The following is a 24,515-nucleotide window of genomic DNA, read 5'->3' as shown; positions in this document are numbered from 1 at the left end:
GTATAGGTATGTTTTAATACTTTGGAAAACAGTTTGGCAGTTTTTGTAAAATTAAACATACGTTCACCGTAGAATTTCCACTCTTAGATTTTTTACGCACAAGAAATGAAAACGTGAGTCCTCAAAAAAGACTTGTACAAAGAATGTTTATAGCGGCTTTGTTCATAAGAGTCCCAAACTGGAAACAACCCAAATGCCCGTCAACAAAAGGGTGAACGTATTTTAGTATGCTTGTATTATACAGTAGAGTACTACTCTGCAATCGAAAAAGAATGAATGATTCAAGTTGAATGAACCTCAGAAGAATTATAGTGGGCAAAAACCACACACGAGAGTGCATATTTTTGAAGTTTGTTTATGTGACACTGTTGTTGAACTGTTGTGGGGAAGATAAATGATGGAACTTAAGGTTTTTGAATTTCTCTGTATGTAAATTGTATATTAATATTGAATAACAGGTTGTTGAAATAATAGAGGTGGACTTCAGATATTATTGCACCAAATTATGATAATGATGATAGTGTCTCTTATTTAGCCTTTATGTGGCAGGCACCAGTCTAACCATTTTATACCTTTTATTTCATTTAATCAACATGTGAATTAAGTATTCTTATGGTCTTTGTCTTACTGACAAGGAAACTGAGGCACAAGGAGTATAGTAACTTTTAAAGGTCACGTAGCTTTTGTGGTCAGTGATCAATCAGTCAGACTCTAGGGCCTGCAGGGGTGATGGTTAATCACCACCATCATTGTCTTTCTTCACTAGTTGTGCCCAAAGTTCAAATTGAGAACCATAAACCCTTACTGGTGGAAGAAGAAAATAGGGTTTGCATAATATTAAAATGTGTTTAAGATTATAAGTCATACTATCCGTTTGTAGATTCAGGTATCATTTGTGTAATGCTGAGACTCCAGACTTGGTAATGTTCCTTAACTCTTTCTAGCACTATTTTGTGGTACACATTCTTCTACACAGTCTCCTACATTCTAAAGTACACATTTTAAACTGCATACAGTCAGAAGTCTATTCCTCCACTATGACAAGTTCTAGCTTTGAAGAGGTTCTCTGAAAATGCTGCTTTTATCTTTCTTCTGCAGTGATGAACTTTAATGTTGGAGTGTTGTAAGTTCTCACATAATAAGGCTTAGATTTTTGTTTGGTTTGGCAGTAGACTTCTGTTTAAAATTCTTTTAATCTGTTCATTCCATGCTTTGTGTATTCATTTTGATAGCTGATGGCTTTGTGAAGAATTTCATGTGAATTTATCACACTAATAAAACTCTTCCTCCATCCCAACTTGCTAAAAGTGGGGTTTTCAGCGAATTGTTGAATTTTTGTCTTCTTTGGGTTTTTTTTTTTTTTTTCTGGAGGAAATAAGACACAATTCATACGCTAGATCTAAAGTTTCATTAAAATTGCTTATGCCCTGTCTCAGGCATTTTAAGTGGGCCATCTGTCTAAACATCTCTCTCCTTTTTTTTCTGATCATTTCCTCGACTTATTCATGAGCCATGGGAGGGCTCCTTTGTAGTCTCCATGTAGCTGGTTCTGTCTACCCCCACTGAATACATCTATGTGCTTGCATAACATATCTTTTCACCATGCTGGAAATTCTCTGAACTTGGTGCAGATGAATGGCCCACTTTTCTGAAGGCCTTTTTCTTCCTGCAAAGATTTGTATGCAGAAGCTGACCTCTGCAGCCGTGGAATGCAGCATATTATTCTTGATCATTTTACAGACCACCCACTGTGAAAGTTATGATGAAGGATTGCTTAATGATTCTTTGACCACTAACATTGTTTTAACTCAGTATTTCACTCCTAAATAGGTAATGGCACAATTGTAAACCAGCATTTCTGAGTGTCTGACACTATGGTTTTGAGATGCTTATAATCCTTGATAACTAAAGATGCTGTTAGTTATGTTTACACAAAATCTGCTTTAACAAATGACATGCAATAGCAACATACTTGAGTTAGTATTCCTTGCACCTTTTTGAGTAAAATATTCCAATAAGTTTAAATGTATTAGCATTAACATTTGTGACAGTCAGTTGACAGCTTTTTACCATAAAATGTAGAAAAATTTAGTTTAATTGAGCATATTCATTTTGGCTGACTGATGATAATCAAAGTGGACAGGTCTGGGTAAGAGCTGTTATTTGATTTGCTTTGTGAGTAGCTGTTTATGTGAATTCCTTTTTACTGGTTTGTTTGTTTGTTTTTGAAGTAGTAGCTTAAATGGTATCAGCTTTCCAGTTAACTAATAAGTCACATAGATGAAATTTTTCATCAGATGGCAGCCTGTTTCACTAGACAGACACTTCAGTAGAGGGGGCTGTTTTCTGTATATCATTACTACAGTGAGTTGAGTAAAGCTCCAAGACTCCCACCCCTACCCCCCCTTTCAGAGAGTTGTTCATAAAATCTTCTTTGAGACTATTTTGGGTTTAGTGAAGAAATATAATTCTTTTTTAAAATTTAAAATATAACTTTAGGTAATTATTATCATTATAGACATGTTTGTGCTGGTGGAGTTAATTTCATTGTTTTGAAATAATTCTTGTTAATCTGGTTTCAGTAATTTTGCAGAAATAGAGCACATATACTTTCAGGTTGATATGTATTATTATCTTTATTTATAGTTACAGTTTATTTCTATTGTAGAGCTTATTGATATTTATATTGGGCATATATGCCCAACCCCATCCATTTTATTCAAAAACAAAACAAAAGAAACTACTTTCAAACTTATGTAAAGCCAGAAGGAATCATAGCAAACTTTGTTTGTGGAAGAGTGAACTCATATAAAGAGATTCCATAGTTTGTCCGTCTTTTCTTAGTGTCTCAAGGTCTTGCTTTCACAGAGAAGCTTCTTTCTATATGGTTAGAAAAGTACTGCTTCAGGAGTCGTATGCTCAGAGGCAGCAGCAGCTTTCCCCTGTTATCTCACCAACTCTGCTCTGACCCTTATTTTACAGGTGTGGAAATTTTGGTTCAAAAGGATTGAATGAGCTCCTGGTACAATGCTAGTAAGAGAACGGGCTGAGATTAGACCTCAGCATTTCAACTCAGAAGAGCCTATGCTCTCTCTACAGGTCCTCTTGGGGCAGGTTCTAACACATATGAAACAGATGTGGATCAAAATAAAACAGTGGAAAAATAAATAGTAGTTAGGTTCCAAAGAGTGGCGACTACATCTCGCCACCATCTGTAAGATTGCTTTCTGTGGGAAAATGTGTTCTGCTTTTGAACAGGATGTCAGGATCAACAACTTCCCAAGAAGCCTCTTGGGAAATTGGGCTCCACATTTACTTGAAAGACTTATTGGGCCACTGAATTGTGAAAAGTATTAAGCGTATACTAGAGGTTAAATAGAAGGGAGATCACTGAAGTTTGTACTATAATTAGCTGAGGAAGATAAATATTCTTTTTGAAAAATCTGTTAGTTTGAGAAGCAGAGAGAAGGAATCTAAAGTTTCCTTAATGGGATTTCAGTTATGGGGGAGAACAAGAGTATAGGAGTATATCATCATAATAAAAATGAACACTTATATGCATTATTTAATCTTATCCTCAGTACATCACTATGATGCAGACGCTATTATATCTTAATTTTATACATAATGAAACAGACTTTTGCTCAAGGTCAGAGCTGATTAATTACAGAGCTGGGTTTTCTGCCAACTTCGGCAAGTCATTGGCGCCTGAGCTTGTAGCCACTGTGCTTCGTTACCCCACTCATGTCAGCTTGGCTCAGTTCGGTTTGTGAAGGAATTTTAGGCCTTGGCCCAGCCGGGTATACAAGTCAGAGAATAATCAGAAATAAAATGAAATGCAAAGAGTGGGGACTTATTTTTTAAGAAACGTGAATGATAGGTTGATTAATTAAGGTTTAACCTGGTGTAAAATAGAAAACCACGGAACAGTCTTGAACAGGAGAGTGATCTAATTATCGAGGATAGCAGAGTCCAGAAAGCCAGGCTGCACAGTAATCTAGCCATGAGGTTGTTTCTGTCATCGCAGTACTCCTGAGAGGATGGGGTGTTAACCTCATTTGAAGTTGTACCAGGTGAGCATAGTGAGGTCATCCACACAGTCCCAGGCAGCCCGGGGGAGCCTGGGAGCTCAAGGCCTGCTCTCCTTCAGTGGCTCACAATGTGTTCCTGGGGAGACACGGTGTCTCCTGTGAGGGGCTTGGCACCTAGTGGATGCTCCACTGCTTCTTTCCCACTTTCCCCTCAGCCCTTTCTCCCCAGCCTGTGCTGAGGTTTGGGGATATAAAATAAGGCATGATCTTGGGCTTTTAGGAGCTCACAGGCCAATGGGGGAGACAAACATGAACAAACAAATGCCCTGTGGACAAGATGCCAACAGAGGCCAACCTGGATCGCAGAGTCACCCATCTCCTTTCCCTCCTCTCTGCCCCATACGCCTTCTCCCTCTCTCTCTCCCCCCCCTCCTGTCCCTCTTCTCTCCTCCCTTGTTGTTCTTTCAAGCTCTCATGCATGAAGCTCTGTCCTCTGAAACAATCCTCTTCAAATTGCCAAAAAAGAATCTTCCAGACCTACAGTGTGCATTAGTCTTGATTTGTTTATGCATTTTTTTAAACTTTAATTTTTATCTGTGTAGTATTAAAAACCTTTTCTTCATCTTCAGAAAATAATTCAGTAAGTAGTGTGCTGAATACAAATATTCACCTAAACTTATTAATCATCCTCCATTAGACATCGTGACTAGAGGTGATTTGATTCTAATCATAATTTTTTTGACTATGACTTTTTTTTATCGACTACACAGAAACTTGTTTGAAATTCAGGGGAGTGTTATATTAAAACGTAGCCTGCAACATTTTTTTAGAACTAAGAATTAAGCCAGAGTCTTGATACTGCATGTTTAGTGCTTAGTCAGTATTACTTCACAACTATAAATAATGTAAATATGCCATACTTAAATTAGGTTAATTCAGAAATCATTAAAATTTTGTTACTTTAAAAATTGGGGAGAAACATTTGTATTCCAAAAATGTTTTTTGTTGGCTGCTTGTCCCAATTTTTCTGGAGCACGTAATATTGATCATTCACAGGAAAAGACCTGTGTGTTAAGACTAGCATCACTGATGTTGTTTTCTCACCCAGACAAACAAACAAACAAGAAACTGAAACAAAACAATTGGACACAAGGAAACTTTTGGAGGTGATGGATATGTTTATTACCTTGATTGTGGTGATGGTAACATGAGTGAATAAATATGTCCAAATGCATCAAATTGTATACATGTGCAGTTTTTTGCATACGAATTATAACTCAACCTGAAAAAAAAAGATTAGCATTGTAAGGTTTTAAAAACAGTCTTGAACAATGACCAAATAGTGAAAAGAAATTAACATTGCTTAAAGGAGGTTAATTTTTGAAGGACTGTCAAAATTAAGCAGCTCAAATTCATAGACGAGGTGATGGTACCACAATTATTTCAGAATGACTGCTGTTGTCTTTGGAGTGTCTGTGTGTGTCTGTGTGTGTGTGTGTGTGTGTGTGTGTGTGTGTGTGTGTGTTCTTTTTTGGTTTTAATCTCTCTAGTTTCCATATTAAAGCTTTTTTCCAAGAATAGAATGTTCTGAAATGCAGTGTTTGGCAGTTTTACTCTGCACACTTAATGTCAAAGGAAAATCAGTTTACTGAGAGAGAATAATATAAAATTATTAACTCTTTTTCTTTTCTTTTCTTTCTACTTCAGAGTGCCTATTGTAAAACCACAAGTGGCCAACTGGGAGCTCTCAGTAAAATTGCATGATGAAGTTTATACTGTCGTAGCATCCATCAGTGGGCCAACATTCTCTGTGAGTTTTATTTTTTTATTTTTGATAATCTTGAAATTACCTGTGAATATTTAAAACAATTTTTAACACATCCCATGAGTCTCATCTTTTGAATCTACGACATAGCTATGTATCTGTTTCATCTTCTTTAGGAAGCTGAATGTAAATGGAAATTTTTGTCTCTTATGTTAAAGGGGAAATGTATTCCCAGACTTAGCCACATTCTAAACCCACTTCCTGACACCTGATTCATTTTTCTTTTGTTATTGAAAAGTAATACTTTTGCCTTTGTTATAGAGAAGAGCATCTTTAATGATAATTCCAAATGTATGATAGCTGTGTTTTTTTTGTTTTTTTTTGTTTTTTCAGTACGTGGGCCTCTCACTGTTGTGGCCTCTCCCGTTGCGGAGCACAGGCTCCGCGGCCATGGCTCACAGGCCCAGCTACTCTGCGGCATGTGGGATCTTCCCAGACCGGGGCACGAACCCCTGCATCGGCAGGCGGACTCTCAACCACTGTGCCACCAGGGAAGCCCTGTGTTTCTTTTAAAACAAGTAATCTGAAGCCTCATATAACATTTTCTTGAGATTTCATGTTGTGAGGCATTCTTTAGGCTAAATTTACCTGACAGTGACATTCCTTTTGTCTAGAAGAACTTAAACGCCTTGGATAGTATCCATGACAGAACTGCTTTAGTTTAAGATTGATCTTCTGTGGTATGAATGACAAGTTTAAATTCTGTGGTTTAAGATTGCCAGAAAAATACCATGAGGAGTTACTGTTTTATTTTTATTTATTTATTTATTTATTTGGGCCACACGGCTTGTGGGATATTAGTTCCCCGCAGGGATTGAACCTGGGCCCCAGCAGTGAACGTGCCAAGTCCTAACCACTGGACCACCACGAAATTCCCAAGAGTTACTATTATAACTTGGGTCCTTTTATACTTTCAGCATGAACCCACAGAAGCTGCAATATAGTTATATAGTTAGTATAATGGATATTATATGTTCATTATATGTAGTATATAAGTTAGTATAATGAATATTAATCTACATTTCTCCTCTCATGGCTAAGTTGCATTGAAATGTCATATTATTGGGGGAAAATGACTTTTCATCAAAAGATTTAAGCAGGATATGAAAATCAAAATAATATAATTTCATTGAAACAACACCCAGAGAGGCTCGAAGTATATGGCAGATTCTTGATCCCAGGTAGAAAACACTGCATCAAGAATTAATGAGAATTCATTTATTCAGCAAATACTTATTACATGCCTACCGTGTGCTAGGTTAAGTATGAGGCTGTTACACTGGAGAAGGTGACATTCTATGTGATCATCAGAGTCACAAGTAAATGAGATTAATTCCTGAATTAAGGGTGGTCTCCTTGGTTGTCTTTAAATTTTGTGATTCATTCTGTATGCCAAAATTGCTAAAGCATTTGTTACTAAAAGATATTTCGCTCAACTGTCTTAAAACGAAAACTATGATAGAGTTAAACAGTGGTCTTATGATACATTTTGTATGAATTTATGTGATTCTTTATGTTCCTCCTTTCTATCTGATTATTTTAAAAAATAGCTTTGTAAGTGGACACTTAACTGTACATCAGGTTGAGTAACAAATTACATGTATTGAATAGTAAAAAATATTATAGTGTAGCATTTTCCTCAGGGAAGGTTAACTCTACAAAAATGTAGACTTTAGCATAATTTTCAGTTCTGTACTGAGTCACCACTGAAGTGTTATTCTTAATCTGATACTCCGATACAATGTTTCTCTAAGCAGTGCCTTGCCTTAATAAGAAAACTGCCCAGATTACTTCTTAGAGCTGTTATTTCTTTGGGCTTGTTTCAGATTCCGTGTTGGAAAGCTAGAGACCATTGGCTTGACAGCTCAAGTGGTATCTTTTGAATTTTTCCTGTAGAATTACCCCGTTTTACTTTTTAGCTCATGAAGAAAGTAGGTTTATTTAAAAAACACATCAAAATTAATGCATTAAAAATTTCCCTGGAAAATATCCACCTTGATATATAGTATCAAAAACTACTTCCTGTATGTATTGGCTTAGCTACTATCAGAAGCATCAGACCTAATAAAAATGGAGTATTACTGATAGTATAGCCCTTTTTCCTAACTGTATTTGGACTGAGCTTCATTTGACATCAGTATTATGAAAGGATACAAGCTGAATAGTGTCACCCTCTGCCACATCAACAGAAAATTAATCAGTCTAGAGGTGACAGTCCAGGTTAATGACCAAAGAGGTAGTACATATTTGTTTACCTCACAGTAATGTGTTCATGTTTTCTAAAGTTCTTTTATTAAAAACTTTTAAAAAATTATAAGGTATTTCAAATGAGGAAAATATAGCAAATGTACAAATCTGCTATATAGGTCTCCTATTACAACAGAAAAACACCCCTAGATACAGCTAAATCTCTTCTTTACATCATCCCATCTGCCTCTTCCTCCCTAGCGGTGACAGCTGTCCTGAAGGTATCATGTGTCTTTCTTGTACATGTTGTTACACTTCAGTATGCCATAATAATAGTGAAACATTTCACGTACCGTAATCATAGTGAAAAAGAAAATTGTGAAAAATATATATACTTAATGATACCATTTATGTAAGATTTAAAAATACACAAAGCAAAAACAGTTCAATTTACAATAGCACCAAAAAGAATAAGATTACTTAGGAGTAAACTTAAGACGTAGAGGACAAAGACTTGTACACTGGAAACAACAAAATGTTGCCGAAAGAAATTAAAGAGGACACAAATAAATGAAAAGCCATCTCATGTTCATGTATTGGAAGACTTAATGTTGCTATAAATGTTAATATTATCCAAAGCGATCTACAGATTCAGTGTCATCCCTATCAAAATCCCAACTGAGTTTTTGCAGAAATAGAAGAAAAATCCAGAAATTCATATGGAATCTCAAGGGACCCCAAATAGTTAAAACAATTTTGCAAAAGAAGAACAAAGTTGGAGAGCTCACACTTCCTGATTTCAAAATTTATTAAAAAACTGTGGTAATCAAAACTGTGGTATACTAGTAAGACAGATACATAGACCAACAGAATAGAATTGAGAGCCAGAAATAAACCCTTGGATATATAATCAAGTGATTTTTAAAAAATAAATTTATTTATTTACTTATTTATTATTTTTGGCTGCATTGGGTTTTTGTTGCTGTGTGCGGGCTTTTCTCTAGTTGCGGCGAGCAGGGGCTGCTCTTTGTTGCGGTGCGAGGGCTTCTCATTGTGGTGCCTTCTTTTGTTGTGGAGCACCAGCTCTAGAGTGCAGGCTTAGTAGTTGTGGCGCACAGGCTTAGTTGCTCTGCGGCATGTGGGGTCTTCCCAGACCAGGGCTCGAACCCTTGTCCCCTGCATTGGCAGGCAGATTCTTAACCACTGTGCCACCAGGGAAGTCCCTACAATCAAGTGATTTTTGACAGGAGTGCCAAGACCATTCCATAAGGAAAGGACAGTCTTTTCAACAAATAGTACTGGGAAAAGTGGATATCCACATGCAAAAGAATGAAGTTGGACCCTTACCTTACACCTCATGCAAAATTAACTCAAAATCTATTGAAGACCTAAATGTAAAAGCTAAAGCTGTAAAACTCTTAGAAGAAAATAGGAGAAAATCCTCATGATGTTGGATTTGATGATAATTTCTTGGGTATGACATCAAAAGCATAGGCAGCAAAAGAAAAATACTTAAGTTAGACTACATCAAAATTTAAAACTTTTGTGCATCAGAGGCAACTAGTGAAAAGGCAGTCCATGGAATGGGAGAAAATATTTGCATATATGTGATATATTTCCATATTATTCAGAATATATAAAGAACTCAACAACCTGATTTAAAAATGGGCAACAGACTTGAATAGACATTTCTCCAAAGAAGATATACAGATGACCAACAAGCACATGAAAAGATGCTCAACATTGCTGATCATTAAGGAAACACAAATCAAAACTATAATTGAAGATAACTCACAGCAGTTAGGATGGCCACCATTAAAAAAAGAAGGAAAAAAAGAAAACACAAAAACTCCAGAAAATAATAAGTGCTGGTGAGGAGGAGAGAAACTGGAACCTTTGTGCACTCTTGGTGCAGCTGCTGTGGAAGACAGTATTGTGGTTCTTCAAAAAAATTAAAAGTAGAGCTATCATATGATCCAACAATTCTACTGCTAGGTGTTTATCCAAAAAATTGAAAGCAGGGTCTTGAAGAGATATTTGCACACTCATGTTTACAGCCTTATTCACAATGGCCAAGAGGTGGAAGCAAGCTAAGGGTCCAGTGACAAGTGAATGGGTAAATAAAATATGTTATATACATGAAATGAAATATTATTTAGCCTTTAAAAGGAAGAAAATTCTGACACCTTTTGTCACAATTCATTACAAATTTGATACAAACCAATGCAAATTAGTATTTTAGTGAAAAAAGTTTTAAAGTAGGGAGGATGAAAATTTGGGGAAATAAAGAAAGCAATGAAGAAGCAGTAGAAGATAAAGTATTTTATGTGTTTTAGGTTTTTATTCTAACTAACTAAATACAAGTGTCAGAATGAATAGCAGAATTAAGAAGTATACGACCTGGTAAATACAAAGTGGAAATATTATGTAGCTTATTAAGATGATAAACTCATAAATGTAAAAAATAAATTGATTTTTTTAATCTATAATATTTTCATGATTCCCTTCTGGATTCCCAAGATGTTTTCCACTTCTCTTTTATTCTACATAACACAAAACTGCTCAAAATAGTTCAGGATAAAAGAAAAGAATAATGTGTTTATCTTAAAGTGATGCACTAAATTCATATTGAAGACAATTCACTTTGAAGAAAAATGTCAGAGTACTCTTGATGTGAAGAAAATTAGCTTAGGAATTTGGCCTTCCCAAGGATGAAAAAATGAGCACTGTACATGCACTGAAAAAATTTTTTTGTCCAATATTTCATGTTAACTACTAATAAACTAGAAAAAAGTTATATATGATCCTTGATATTGAATTAGATACTCTTTGTTACAGTGATCCACTGATAGACATTTTTCTTTTTTTGCGGTACGCGGGCCTCTCACAGGCTCCGGACGCGCAGGCTCAGCGGCCATGGCTCACGGGCCCAGCCGCTCCGCGGCATGTGGGATCTTCCCGGACCAGGGCACGAACCCATGCCACCTGCATCGGCAGGCAGACTCTCAACTACTGCGCCACCAGGGAAGCCCTGATAGACATTTTTCTACGGACCTTGTAAACTGCTTCTTAAGAATAATCAGAATCTTTAGACTATTGAATTTTGGCATATCAATGTAATTTTTGTGCTAATGGTTATGAAGAAAAATCTAAATGATCTAAAATAACATTTAGTATTAAGGTCAAGGAAAATAATCATTTGGTTTTTAAAAAACTCTCAGTTTATTTTCCTAAATATTTTTTTTTCTGTTTTTTTTTTTTGCTTCTTATAGAAAGGTCAAAAGCTAAGTTTTTGGTAGGCATAAAATTTTGCTACCATTTTAAATTACAGTCACAATCCTTTCATTCTTTCAACTTCAAGTAAGTTTTGTATTGGTAAAATTTATATTAGAAGTTAAATGGCGGGACTTCCCTGGTGGTGCAGTGGTTAAGAATCTGCCTGCCAATGCAGGGGACATGGGTTCAATCCCTGGCCCTGGAAGATCCCACATGCCACGGAGCAGCTAAGCCCGTGCGCCACAATTAATAAGCCTGCACTCTAGAGCCCGTGAGCCACAACTCCTGAGCCCGTGCGCCACAACTACTGAAGCCTGCATGCCTAGAGCCCATGCACCACAACAAGAGAAGCCACCGCAATGAGAAGCCCACGCACCACAACGAAGTGTAGCCCCTGCTCGCAGCAACTAGAGAGAAAGCCTGTGCGCAGCAACGAAGACCCAGGGCAGCCAAAAATAAATTAAAAAAAAAAAAGTTAAAGGGCAAAGATTCACTTCTGGAACAGCCGCAAACCAACTATAATTGCTGAATATTATAAAAAAATCTCTGCAGAGTATATGTTGTTGTATGTCGAAAATTCTACGAAACCCATTAAGAAACTACTACAAATAGTAAACAAATTTAGCAAGGGTACAGGATACAAAATAAATATATAAAAATCAAGTGTATTTCTATGCACTTTCAGTGAACCATCCAAAAATAAAATTATGGAAGCCATTTCATTAACAAGAGCATCAAAAGAATAAAATACTTAGGAGTAAATTTAACAAACGAAATGCAAAACCTATACTGTGAAAACTACAAACTATTGAAAAATCAGATCCAAATAAATAGAGAACATTTCATATTCATGAATTAAATGACTAAATATTAAGATGGCAGTACTTCCCAATTTGGTCTACAGATTCAGTGTAATTCCTATCAGAATCCAAGCTTTATTTTTGTCAGAAATTGGCAAGGTGATACTCTTAACATTCAGATAGAAATGTAAGGAGTCCAGAATAGCCAAAATAATCTTGAAAAAAAGAACAAAGTTGGAGAACTTAGTTCCCCCTTTCAAAACTTATTACAAAATAGTCTTGAAATCAAGACAGTGTAGTATTTGTGTAAAGAAACATACAGATCAATAGAATAAAAATGAGAATCCAAAAGCAAATCCATACATGTATGGTCAAGTGATTTTTGACGAAGGTGCCAAAATAATTCAGTGGGGAAAGTATAATCTTTTCAACAAATGGTGCTGGAACAATTGGGTATCCATATGTAGAAAAATGAAGTTGGGTTCCTACCTCGTAGTGAGTTAATATAAAAAAATTAACCCAAGGGACTTCCCTGGTGGTCCAGTGGTAAAGAATCCGCCTTCCAGTGCGGGGGATGCGAGTTCAATCCCTGGTTGGGGGACTAAGATCCCACATGCCACGGGGCAGCTGAACCCACGCTCCACAACTACTGAGCTCGCGCACCTCAATGAGAGAGCCCGCGTGCTCTGGAGCCCGCACTCCACAACTAGAGAAGAGAAAACCCGCATGCCACAACTAGGAAGAAGCCTGCATACCACAACAAAAGATCCCGCATGCTTCAGTGAATATCCTGCGTGGTGCAACTAAGACCCAACACAGCGCCCCCCCCCGCAAAGAAAAAACATTAACCCCAAATGGATAAATGATGTAAATAGAGCAACAAAACTTAGAAGAAAGCATAGGGGTACATCTTCATGACCTTGCATGTGGCATTGGTTTCTTAGATTTGACACCAAAAGCATAAGCAATAAAAGAAAAAAATAGATAAATTGATCTTTGTCAAAATTTAAAACTTTGCTTCAAAGGATACTAACAAGAAATTGAAAAGACAAACCGCAGAATGGGAAAAAATATTTGCAAATCATATATCCAGTGAAGCACTTGTATTTAAAGTACTTAAAGAACACTTAAAACTTAATAATAAAGACAACCCAATATAAAAATGGGCAAAGAACCTAAACAGACATTTCTGAAAGAAAATATCCAGTTGCCAATAAGCAAATGCACAGGTGCTCAAAATCATTAGTCGTCAGGGAAATGCAAGTCAAAACCACAATGAGATATCACCTCACACCCACTAGAATGGCTATAATAAGAAAGTCAGATAATAACAAATACTGATGAAGATGTAGAGAAATTGGAGCCCTCATACACCGTTGGTAGGAGTGTAAAATGGTACAACCACTTTGGAAAACAATCTCGCATTTCCTCAAAAGGTTAAACATCTGGGTTATCCAGAACCTTGACTCAGTTCTCTCATGAGTATTTTATCATGAATATTTAAGTAAGTATTTTTAGACTTATTTATATCCTTGTTACTGTGGTGGATATATTTTACCTTTTAAATAATATTTCAAATAATAATCTTTCCAAATAATAGTTATCGGGCTAGATGTCAGCAACTAAAAGACAAATAGTATATGTTTGTTTACCCTTTCTGAAAATAATTTGATAACATTGATATTCTCCAGTCTAGTAATTCTACATCTAGAGATCCATCCCAAGGAAGCAGTGAAAATTTGCTAATATGAACATGGTATTGCGTTGGGGGGGGGAGAAAAGATGAATTAATGGCAGTTTACCTTAGAGATATCTACGCAAACAGTCTCTGCTTATGATGGTAAAGGAGACTTGAAAGTGATTAAAATACAGAGATAAATGCTTTAATGGAGGTGCCTTCAACTAATTAATAATTAAATCCGTGAGAAAGAGAGAGCTAAGGACTCAGCTGCCTGGGGGAAAGAAGAGATGTAGGAGGAGATGAAGAAGTTCTAGATGGCAGAGATGACTAATGAATAACCATTTAGAACATGATTTATACATAAGCCAGGACTTGCCTCTAAATCAGAGTATAAGAAGGTGAGGAAAAACATTGGGACATGGTGGCATGGGAGAGCAAAGCTTGTTGAAAAATCAGACATCTTTTATAGATAATTTTAGTTTTTTATTATGGGAGTATTTTTCTTTATTGTTATTTATTTTCCAGAAATAGTAGAGTGGGAAAGGATTCCCCTGTCTTATTGTAGTTGTAGTATTGGTTTTGATACTTCCTTTAGCCTGTTCAAAGGTATTTTCATGAGGTAACTGATTACTGTGGTCTGTTCTGTTGAGGATGTTCCTTGTCTCAAGCACTGTGGTAAACACTTTACATATGTTGTTCTAAATGGGACAGTGGTAAGCCACAAGGTAGACGTTATTAGCCTTAGTTTACAGAAGAGTTGGAAACTGAGGTTCAGAAACACTAAGTAAGGTAGCTGAAGCCACACAGCTTGGGAGTGTAGAATCTAAGATTAAACGCAGGTCAGTATGATTCCAAGGCCTGTGAACTAGTACCTCTCTGTATCTAACTTTACAAAGTAGTTTTGCTAGAGAAAATTCTGAGAAATAGTAGCACTGACATGGAAAATTAGCTCTGTCAGACGTGGATAAATCTTTGTTAATATAAGGAATAATACACTTACTTCTAGCCAGAACAGTTTTGTCCCATGATGAGAGGAATTGTCCTTGTGATTGTTGAACATTGAGGCTCAAGTCATACCATTTAAAGGAAGCATGGAAGGCATTGCAAGGACATGAACGAATCACACAGTATTACACAGTGTACAGTTTTACAAAATATACAATTAGAGATACTGGTTAAGAGTAACTGTCAGAAAGCATTTTTAGTCTCTTATTACCTCTTGTAGATGTTAACGTATTTTTCAAATTATGTTAAAATTCAAAATATTGATTTTTAGTGGTGATTTTACAGTCTTGTCCAAGTAAGTAATAATTTTTTAGAGCCATACAAGGTTTGAAATAGGCAAGATTTTTTGCATCTAAAAGATTTTGTTTGTGCTTTCATTTTGTTTCAATAACGTTCATTTTGGTTGATGTAAAATTGTCTCAACTTTAGATGCTTGTGGTGGAGGGAGGGAAATGTTTTGTAGTAGGCATATCATTGAAATTACCAACCTGTATTTTTCTTCTCAAAGAAAGGATATGGTGATGAACATAAGAATAAAAAATAATAATTACATATGGATGCATAATAAGAAATAGTTATATATGCATTGTTTGAGGTTTTTCTTTCTCTAATATAGCCAACCCTTTCCCATTTGTTCTATCACCATGCATTTTGTTCTAGATTTCTTGACTAAGAAAACATTCCACCAGAGTTTGTTTTGATATTCAGAGAACATTTTGAAATTGTGCTTTTAAGTAGAGCTATTTAAGTATTTTTATGTAACATTTTCATAAAGATGAAGAATTAAATGAACTTAGCGTATACCAATAAATAATCTTGTGCACAAATTAACATTTTCTTTATGTTTTCAAATATTAATGAAAAGAACCTTAAATGTATCTTCAGTAGAGTTTATACCTGCATTGTACGTCATAATCTGTTTCTTTTATCCCATTTGTAGAGAGTAATGCTAAATCATGCAGTTACTGGAATTTGTATAGGGACATGGTAAGAATCATGGTTGTTCTTTTAAAGAAATAATTTTCAAATACCCTTCTTAGGGAAAAAACATTATTATATCTGTCCCTTTGCCTCTATGGTCAATTTTTAGAATAGACTCTTATTCTTGAACATAAAAAGGACAATAACAAACAAAGTCAGATAACTATTACATTTATATCTATGGTAGACTTTTTAATAAAAATTTATCTATGGCTTAAGTGTACAGTAGGCAAACAGAAAAAGAAAAGAACATTTTTGTAGTAGCATTTTAAAATGAATGCCAGAGTGGGGAATTCCCGACGGTCCGGTGGTTAGGACTCCGCACTTCTACTGCAGGAGGCAAGGGTTCAATCCTTGGTTGGGAAGCTAATATCCCACATGCCACACGGAGCGGCAAAAATAATAATAATAAAATGAATACTATAGTACTGTTAGAGGCTTATAATAAAAGACTATAATCCTATTTAGGAAATCTACTTATAGTGCATGATAAATGATAGAAAATTGAAGCAAGTTTTCAAAGTTATGCAATATTTTATATTTAAAATATTTATTTCATTTTTTTCTTGTGACAGTAATTCAGTGTTATGATCATGTTATCTACTTCTCTTATTAGGTAATTTTTTCACTTGGACCTTTTTTTTTTTTTTTTTTTTTTTTTCACTTGGACCTTTTTCCCCCCAGTTTTTAAAGCTGTCCTAGACAAAACAACAAAAAATATTATCCTATTTGAGGAAAATATTTTCTGTTAATGGATTTTTTTAATGGAAACACATAATGTATAAAAATGGAATACTTTCACTTTGGCAAAAACATTTGTTTTCCTGATAAAATTACTTGTCCATTTGAGAAAAAAATTACTGAGAAGATAAGTCAAGGTAATGCTAAAAAAAAAGTTAAATTTTTCTGCTAAAACTATAAAACCATCATAAGTAAAGCCAATACAGAAGTCAGCAGACGAGAGGGAAAGTTTGTAGCTTATTTTAGTGACAAAAGGGGAGTGTTCTTAGTGTATTAAGAACTCTTACAAATCAATATGAAAAAGACGAACCACCCAGGCAAAAAATGTTCAAAGATGATTTGTAGCAAAGGAAATATAAATGGCTCCTGCACGATGACAAAATATGCTAAACTATACAGAGAAATTCAAGTTAAAATACTATTTTTCACCTACATTTTGACAAACATGAAAATTTTGATAATTTCTAATTTTATTAGGTTGTAGGAAAATAGGCCCACATATATTACTGGTAGGTGTATAAATTGATAAAAGCCTCCATGGAGAACAATTTCACGGTGAATTTATACTACAGGATATATTCACATGTGGGAGATACACAAGTATGTTCATAGCAGTATATTGTGTGTAACAGCAGAAGACTGGAGACAACTGAAATGCCCATCAAAATGGGATAATTAAATAAGTATAGTACATACTTACAGTGTGTGTAAGTACATCCATATTCTTGAACTACTGTATAGCCATTAAAAAGGATTTGAATGTTCCGTATGTGCTGATATATTAAGTGACAGAAGCAGTATACTTTTGTGTAAAAAATAATGTATATGTTTATGCTTGTTATGTGTATAAAATATCTTTGGAAGGAACCACAAGAAACTAATAATTGTGGTTGCCTTTGAATTGGGACCTGGATGGCTGACCCCATGACAGAAGTAAGAAGGATACATACCATATACTATTAATAGATGTCTTGTTAGTACTTTTTGAATTTTGAACCCTGTATGTGTATTACCGAATACCCCCTCCCCCCCAAAAAAAGGGATTTCAAAACTTTGCAGTGGAAGGGTCTGGAAGATATGAGACTGTTGAAATAATGGAATTTTAGTCACCTACCACGAAACTTCTGCAATGCTTGGGCCATCCAGGGAAGTAGATGAGCAGCTGGCTCATTGAATAAAGAACCCTGGTGTTACACATATAAGTACCTCAAGTGCAGTTACTGAAACTCCTTTAGCTAGCACACTGAACTTGGAGATAGTTGCTGGAGATCACTTAATAGGCTGTGTTAAGAGGTTGATCTAATCTGAATTAAGAAACTGGAAAAAGCAAAGAATGGACTGTACCATGGGTGGGAGAAAAGAAGTTGAGTCAGAGTAGATTTGGAAACCCCTCCAGTAGCCTCTCATTTTTCCTTCTTTAGGTCTATAAACTAGCCAGAGAGATGACTACATAGAAGAGTTAGAGACGTGTATGTTTTGCTAAATAGCAAAAGGTAGTGAGATCTCATTCCAGAAGTTTTGCTCAGTGTCCCAGAATTCGTAGTAACTTCATTGGTCCTGAAACATCACTGGTAGAATGGAATTACTCTCCCTTCCTCTTGGTTTCAGGAAGAAGGTCCAAAACTAACTTGCTTTTCAATGTGACTTCTTTACTTCAGGCTAAAGAATATCCTTTCTTTTTTGGCGGAGGAGGGGGGCGGTGTGGGCTGCTCTGCGTGGCTTGCGGTATCTCAGTTCCCCAACCAGGGATTGAACCCCAGGCCACAGCGGTGAAAGCGCCAAGTCCCAACCACTAGACCACCAGGGAACTCCCAAGAATATCCTTTCAAAGCGAACTCATCCAGATCAGCTTGATGTCTGATAGGAAGGGTTCAGATAAACGAGGTTGTAGAAGAATCAAGTCTGAAGAGTAACCTTGCACAGCTTGATCTGTTTACTTTTTAAATGCCACCTTGTTCAGTGGGTCTGGTAATGCTCTTTTGAACCATAGGACTGCATTTCATAAAGAGGTGAGGCTCTTGCTCATGTAATCTGGAAAATTGCTTGTCTGATTGGGTACGCAGTTGCCCTGTACCCTCTTGAATGACTCAGTCATGGTGTGCTCAAGACTCAAGTAACTTCTTATGTGACTGAATGAAGAAAAAAAAAGTTACAAAAGCCAGCTACTTTGGAAATGAAAATCACTAAATGGTATCAGTTGTTATCATATTAGGGTTGGCAAATACTATAATTAAGACTTCAAGTGATTTTTAGTATTATCGCCTGGTTTCAGCCACTTTCTGAAGAATTTTATTTGGAATAGAACTTTGAATGTGGACATCAGATATTCAGGTTGAGTTCAGTTCAATTTTATAAGCCCTTATAAATAATCCATAGTAGTCTAGTAGTCTGTTATGGGTAAAATTTCTACCACAAAAATTTATTGGAAGTTATTTTATTCCTTTTGGCCCCTCAAACTTATTTATAAATACAATGAATGGTGAAGCAAACAGTTAAAGTGCCTTTGCTGAGTGACTCGACCATTAGATGAATTTCAATGTATTTGTAGCCACTATACGTTTATCATTTAGTTGTAACATAGTTTAATAGCTGTTTATTAAGTACCTCAAATGACATAGGTCCTGGAGAATCAGTAATAATCAGGAGAGATGATGTCTGACTCCTTGTAGAATTTGTCACCTGTGGAGGGTGGCAAGGACAAAGGCTGTGTCAGGTAGAACAATGAGTGAGTGATGACAGGGGGAGGCGGGCACTGCAGAGAACAGCTGGGGGAGCCCTAACCTGGAAGTGGAGGTGGCTGTGTGCAGCCTTAGGGCGGAAGTAAAGGCCAAGCTGAGTCCTACAGAAGGCGGGTGGAGGGTGGGCTAGGCGGGGGTCAGAGTTTGAAAACAGATGTACAAAGTATAAAAAGGGCTAAAAGATTGTGTGAGGTGTCTGAGGAACTGGAAGCATTGATATGCGGCTGGGATGTGGAAAGCTTGAAGGTAGGGGACCTGGTGGCAGGGAGGGAGGGTGGTGAGAGGAGATACGTGAAGGAAAAGGCCGTAATGAAGCAAGCAGAGACCTGACGATGTGGAAATCTATGAGCCGTGTTCAATGGTCTGGATTTATCTGGAGGGCAGGGAGAACCAGAGGAGGCCTTCCCTCAGGAAGCTGATCAGAGTGCCTGCGAGAAAGATCAATCTGCCTGCATTATGCAGAATAGCTTGGAGGAGTGCAGAGTGAAGGAGACCTGTTAGCATCTACTCAGGCAGAATGCAAGTAGGAGGTACTAGTAACCTCAACTATGGTTATTATGGCAGTGGGAGAAAAATGGATGGATAGTAGAGAGATTTAAAATGTAGAGTCAGCTGCACAGCATTTATTGTGTGGTACTAATGTTCTGAGTTGTTTGTTATTCTAGCCATCTCTTATCAGAGCAGTTTACAAGTATGGTCTAGAGAATACTGTTGATTGACAGATTTTTAGAAAGCCTAAATTGTGCTTAAATTGATATCTTGTGAGAATTAATAGACTCTGTACCTTGATCACTGTTATGAATGAATAAATTTGTGTCATATTTTTAGTAAACTCATGTTTGAAATCAGATTCTGTTACTGTTTCTGGGGAAGTTGAGAGGTTTTTTGGTTATGGTTACTGTTTTGTTTTGTCTTCATTGTTGTTTTTACCTGAGGAGCAGGAACAGATCTTAGGTCTCTAAAGTGACCCCTTAGTTACTTGCTGTCATATGATAGTGTTTAATTCCTTCACTGCATTTATCATAAACTTTGTATTTTCTTTATTTCTTTGCCCACTTGATTAATTTCCATCTCTTCACACTAAAATATAAGCTTTATAAGGATGGGGACCTTGTCTTGTTGTTTATGCCTTGTACTTCTCAGGAAGTATTTGTTGAGTGAGGGGGGTGGGAGGAGGGGAAGAAGAAAGGGAGGGAGGGGGGAGAAGGGAGGAAAAGGGGGAGGGAGGAACGCCTTCTACGGTGGGACGGTGGCACTGTGGGACGACGGATGGGAGAATGAGCTGAGTGGTGACAGCTTGCTTGCAGTGAATGTGGTGTCCTCCACACTCTAGAACTTGAACACAGTGCAGAAAGTTGGGTTTGACCTTAAAAAATAATCAGTTTTATTCTTTTTGTAAATACAGTACTCATCTGTGCAGTAAATAGGCTGAAAAATCTTTTTGGTTAATTAAATGTTATTAGCAGTAAAAGTCAATTTTTGATTCGCAAACTGAGTTTTAATTGTCAAGCTTTAGTCTGCCACTAGAGCTAGGAATGAGCAGATCAGATGTTTTGTAAAAGATCATTTTCTAAAGGATCAATTTAACGTTACTGACATTAGGTACAGATTCAAATGAATCTTAATATACCATTAGTTTTTTTTTTTCCTCGCATAGGACTTTGGTGGAAAGAAGAAAAACCCACATTACTGATGTAACGTGACTCAAAACACAGCTTCATTTATCATTCGGAGTTGGGTAGGATATCCTGCAAGTAACAATCACCCTAATATTGCAGGGGCTTAAAACACCAAAAGTTTGTTTCTTACACATGTTAGATGTCCTTTGTGTGTCTGCTGGGGTGCATCCTTACTAGGAGGCTCAGGCTGCCTTGTTGCTAGTCGCCCTGACAAAGGAAAAGAATGAGCATAGGGAGTCATGACTGGTTCTTAGAGCTTCAGCCAGCATCCTTCCGCTCGCATTCCAGTGGTGAAAGCAGGTCATGTGACTGCGCCCCTCCTTTAGCGACTGGGACATGGCAGTCTTATTGTGCACCTCCTTGCAAGAGGCCAGTTGGTTTGAAAAACATTAATTTTTGTTAAAAAGAAAGTTGCTTAGTATACCAGTAGTGTGCTTTTGAAGAAACAAAACACTTTTATGAGTAGGTTAAATGCAGGATAAATATTCACTGCATATTTTGGTTGAAAGTTTTGAAAATCTTTACACTGAAACATATTTCTTTGAATTTTATATTTCATTAAATTTTCAATGAAATTATTAGTAAAGTTCACTTGAACTTAAGTGGTTAACTTGTTCTGGAAAGAGTTATATTCTGACTTTATCAGTGTGAAGTACATTTTTAGAGAATGTTACCTAATCATTTTTGAGGAAAAACCAAAAACTGAAATACATTTAGATTTGTAAAACTGCTAAACATTTGTTAGGATACAAGAAGGTGTTGAATGATACATTCTTACAGTACTTCAGATTTCCTCACTCTTAGAAAAAGACAAAGTAAAATGCTAATATGAATAATAGGTTACAGAATTTAAGTAGGCAGGTAACATATTTGAATGGACCAGTTGCCCTCCTGTTACAATAATATGCCATATTAACACTATTTCCTTTTTCTCACAGGAAGTCATTACACCTGTAGTTTCCACTGTTGATTAATCTCTTGGTATCATTCAAGGTGCTGATTTTTACCTATGACCAAGTATAATATTGAGTTTGCTTTAATGGTTAACTTTTTCTAAGAGCACAATTGAAACTAATCAGATTGGCTATGCTACTTAAATTTACCCTCTAAGAGGTTGAAATCATGTTCTTCTTGGTAGAGAGAAAATGACTTTAAAATTTTTTTGTTGCTACCTAAAAAAAAAAAACAACAACCCACTTAATATTACCAGTATTTAGAGAAAAAAAGATGTATTTCTTTTTAAACTGTTTTTTTTCTCTGTCAGTAATGTAGCAGTGTGTATTTGTTTCCAGGAATTTTTTCTCTGCTATGAAATTTCCTCTGAACTGACATCTTTGAGTTGGAGTTAATTTTCTAAATTGCTGTGGTATGCCCAGAATTTTCTTGGGACAAAGAAGGTAGCAGAGAACTGGGGGGTTAGTATGTTTCTGTGGTGTGAATAACTGTACATAGGATTCCGAACAGAATCTATTTAGTATTTTCATAAGTGCATGTTTGAAGAAAAAAGAAAAATTACAGAATTTTAGGAGTGATTAGGATTTGGCACCCCTAGGCCAACTCCTCGTGGAAAAGCAGAGAACACACTAGGCCTGGGGGTTGAGTGCCTCATCCAGGGTTGCTCAGTGATCAAAGAGAGCAAAGCCAGAAGCCCTGGGTTTCCTGATGGCGAGTCCCGTCTCTTTATATTGAGCTCTCTGCAATGGGAAGAAACTCTTAAGTTTAGCAATTAGGCAGATGGTGTTAGTTTTATCTCTATAATATATTGAAAAAAATTGAAGTATTGACTTTGTCCTATTTAGGGAGCTTGTTGCCTACTGTCACATCTAATAGTGTTCCTTAAGAAAAAAGAATATATATTTATGATACAACTTAAAAAAATGTGATTCCTCAATATGATTATATGAGCTCCCCAAAACCAATTATAGAAGGTTTGAAAGGCTTGGTAAGATAGACATAGACACTAAGACTGTTTCATTCTGTTGGGATAATATTCCAAATGCTGAGTGTAACTTTTTTTCTACCACTTCATAAGCCAAATAATGGTTACTAAATGGAATATTTTGTCAAACCAATGAGTTTTTTAAGTTTTGCGCTCCTTCTGCTGGCTTTTATTAACTACTCAAGATCTGAACAGAGCATCAAAATCCTGGTTTTATGTATCAGAAAGAAAAGGGTAACTGTGCAACTGTGGTTAATTCTTGTATTAATTTTTTTTAACCACTTCTGCTCAACAAGTAGATGAAGCACTTTAAATACTGATGCATCTCCTGTTTTATTTTTGAGGTCTTGGAGAAGATCCACAAAACTAGAGTTGGAAGCCGGAGAGAAATTTCAGATAGTGATAAGTAAACATGTTCTGCCCTAACTCTGATTTTTCAGTAATGAAATAGTGTAAACTCTTAACATTCCTTTTATGGAGCTTTGTAGTCCACAAAAACAGCATTGTTGTAGAGCCTCGATGTGCGTCATTTGTGGCTGAAGGTTTTGATGGCTTTGCAAAAGGCAGACTGGTGCATACTTTGAAACATGTGAGACAGTTTTAGATGCAGCTTCTCAGATGGATTTAATTAGTCCTTCATAGGACTGGATGTCCGTTTGTTGCAGCTGAATTCTCATTTCATTCACCCATAACTAGAAACACCTCGCTTCAAACGGGTTTCTTCAAAGAAAGAGGGGTTTAGGGTTCTATGTTTTACTGCTTTTTGATGTTGGTTTCCCTTTAACTGAGAAGACCTTATGTTTATACAACTTATTATTAAGAAAACATAGCTTTCTTCATGAGGGTCCTTTTGTATCATTGCTGGTTATTGGTGGAAGTCAGAGATCTGTGGAGTAGATCTTGCTCTGTCAGACTATTAGAGCAGCTGTGTGTTTGCATATTTTGCTTAGGAGAGGTGTGAACTGAAAATGTGGCATAAACTTGTGAAATAAATTCTCTAAACCCGAAGTCTGAATGCAGTGTAAGGTGAAAACCCGTACTGAATATGTTAATAGGGCAGTTGTTTGATTTAGAAGCTTATAATATTAACCACAAAAGCAGAGCTAATCAACTAGAGTTGCGGTAATTCATAGTAATTGTAATTTTGATTTACTCTGCCTGCAGTGTAAGCTCATGGTATGCTTTCAGTAAATATGTTGAAAGAATGAAAACATATTCTCTACAGTAAAATTATATATTTAAAAAAATGTATCCTACTACTACTATTTTCTAAAAAATTATCCATAAACCTTCACATTTTATTTTGAAGAGCTACTTGAATTTACCCTGAAAATAATGCACTTTCTTCTGTTTTCCAGTTAGTGTGTCCTCTGAGGGTCTGGCATGCTTCATCATCAAGGCAGCTTTTATCGCCCATGCCCACAATTCTAACTACATTTCAGGGGGTTGTAATCTCTCCCAGAATCCTGGTCATTCATTGTATTTAGGATGAAGTGCTTCAGGGGGTTTGGGGGCTATTCGCTCATGGGCACAGGTTTTGCATCTCTAAAAGCTTCTCTTGCTCCAACATCCTGATTTGTATAAAAATCCTAAAAGATACTCTTTAACTTCTTATTCCTCTTTCCCTTTAAT

General features: G+C 36.3%; 1 protein-coding gene across 3 annotated transcripts in view; it reads left to right on the top strand.

Moving 5' to 3' along the window:
- Positions 1 to 24,515, top strand: part of PCCA (propionyl-CoA carboxylase subunit alpha) — a 352,118-nt gene that overhangs the window by 222,224 nt on the left and 105,379 nt on the right. For 2 of the 3 annotated variants that reach the window (XM_022576840.3, XM_089899400.1), the window contains exon 19: positions 5,739 to 5,841. In XM_022576840.3, coding sequence (XP_022432548.1) covers positions 5,739 to 5,841 — 103 coding nt within the window. Of the gene's footprint in view, positions 1 to 5,738; positions 5,842 to 6,189; positions 20,448 to 24,515 lie in introns of those variants that run through there. The other variant, XM_089899401.1, reaches the window with a different exon arrangement.

Source organism: Delphinapterus leucas, chromosome 18 (assembly GCF_059928025.1).
Source record: "Delphinapterus leucas isolate spDelLeu-1000000601 "Yukka" chromosome 18, BTC_Dleu_Yukka2, whole genome shotgun sequence".
Taxonomy (NCBI): domain Eukaryota; kingdom Metazoa; phylum Chordata; class Mammalia; order Artiodactyla; family Monodontidae; genus Delphinapterus; species Delphinapterus leucas.
The sequence above is the reverse complement of the archived record's forward strand: the minus strand, read 5'-3'. Positions and strand labels throughout refer to the sequence as shown.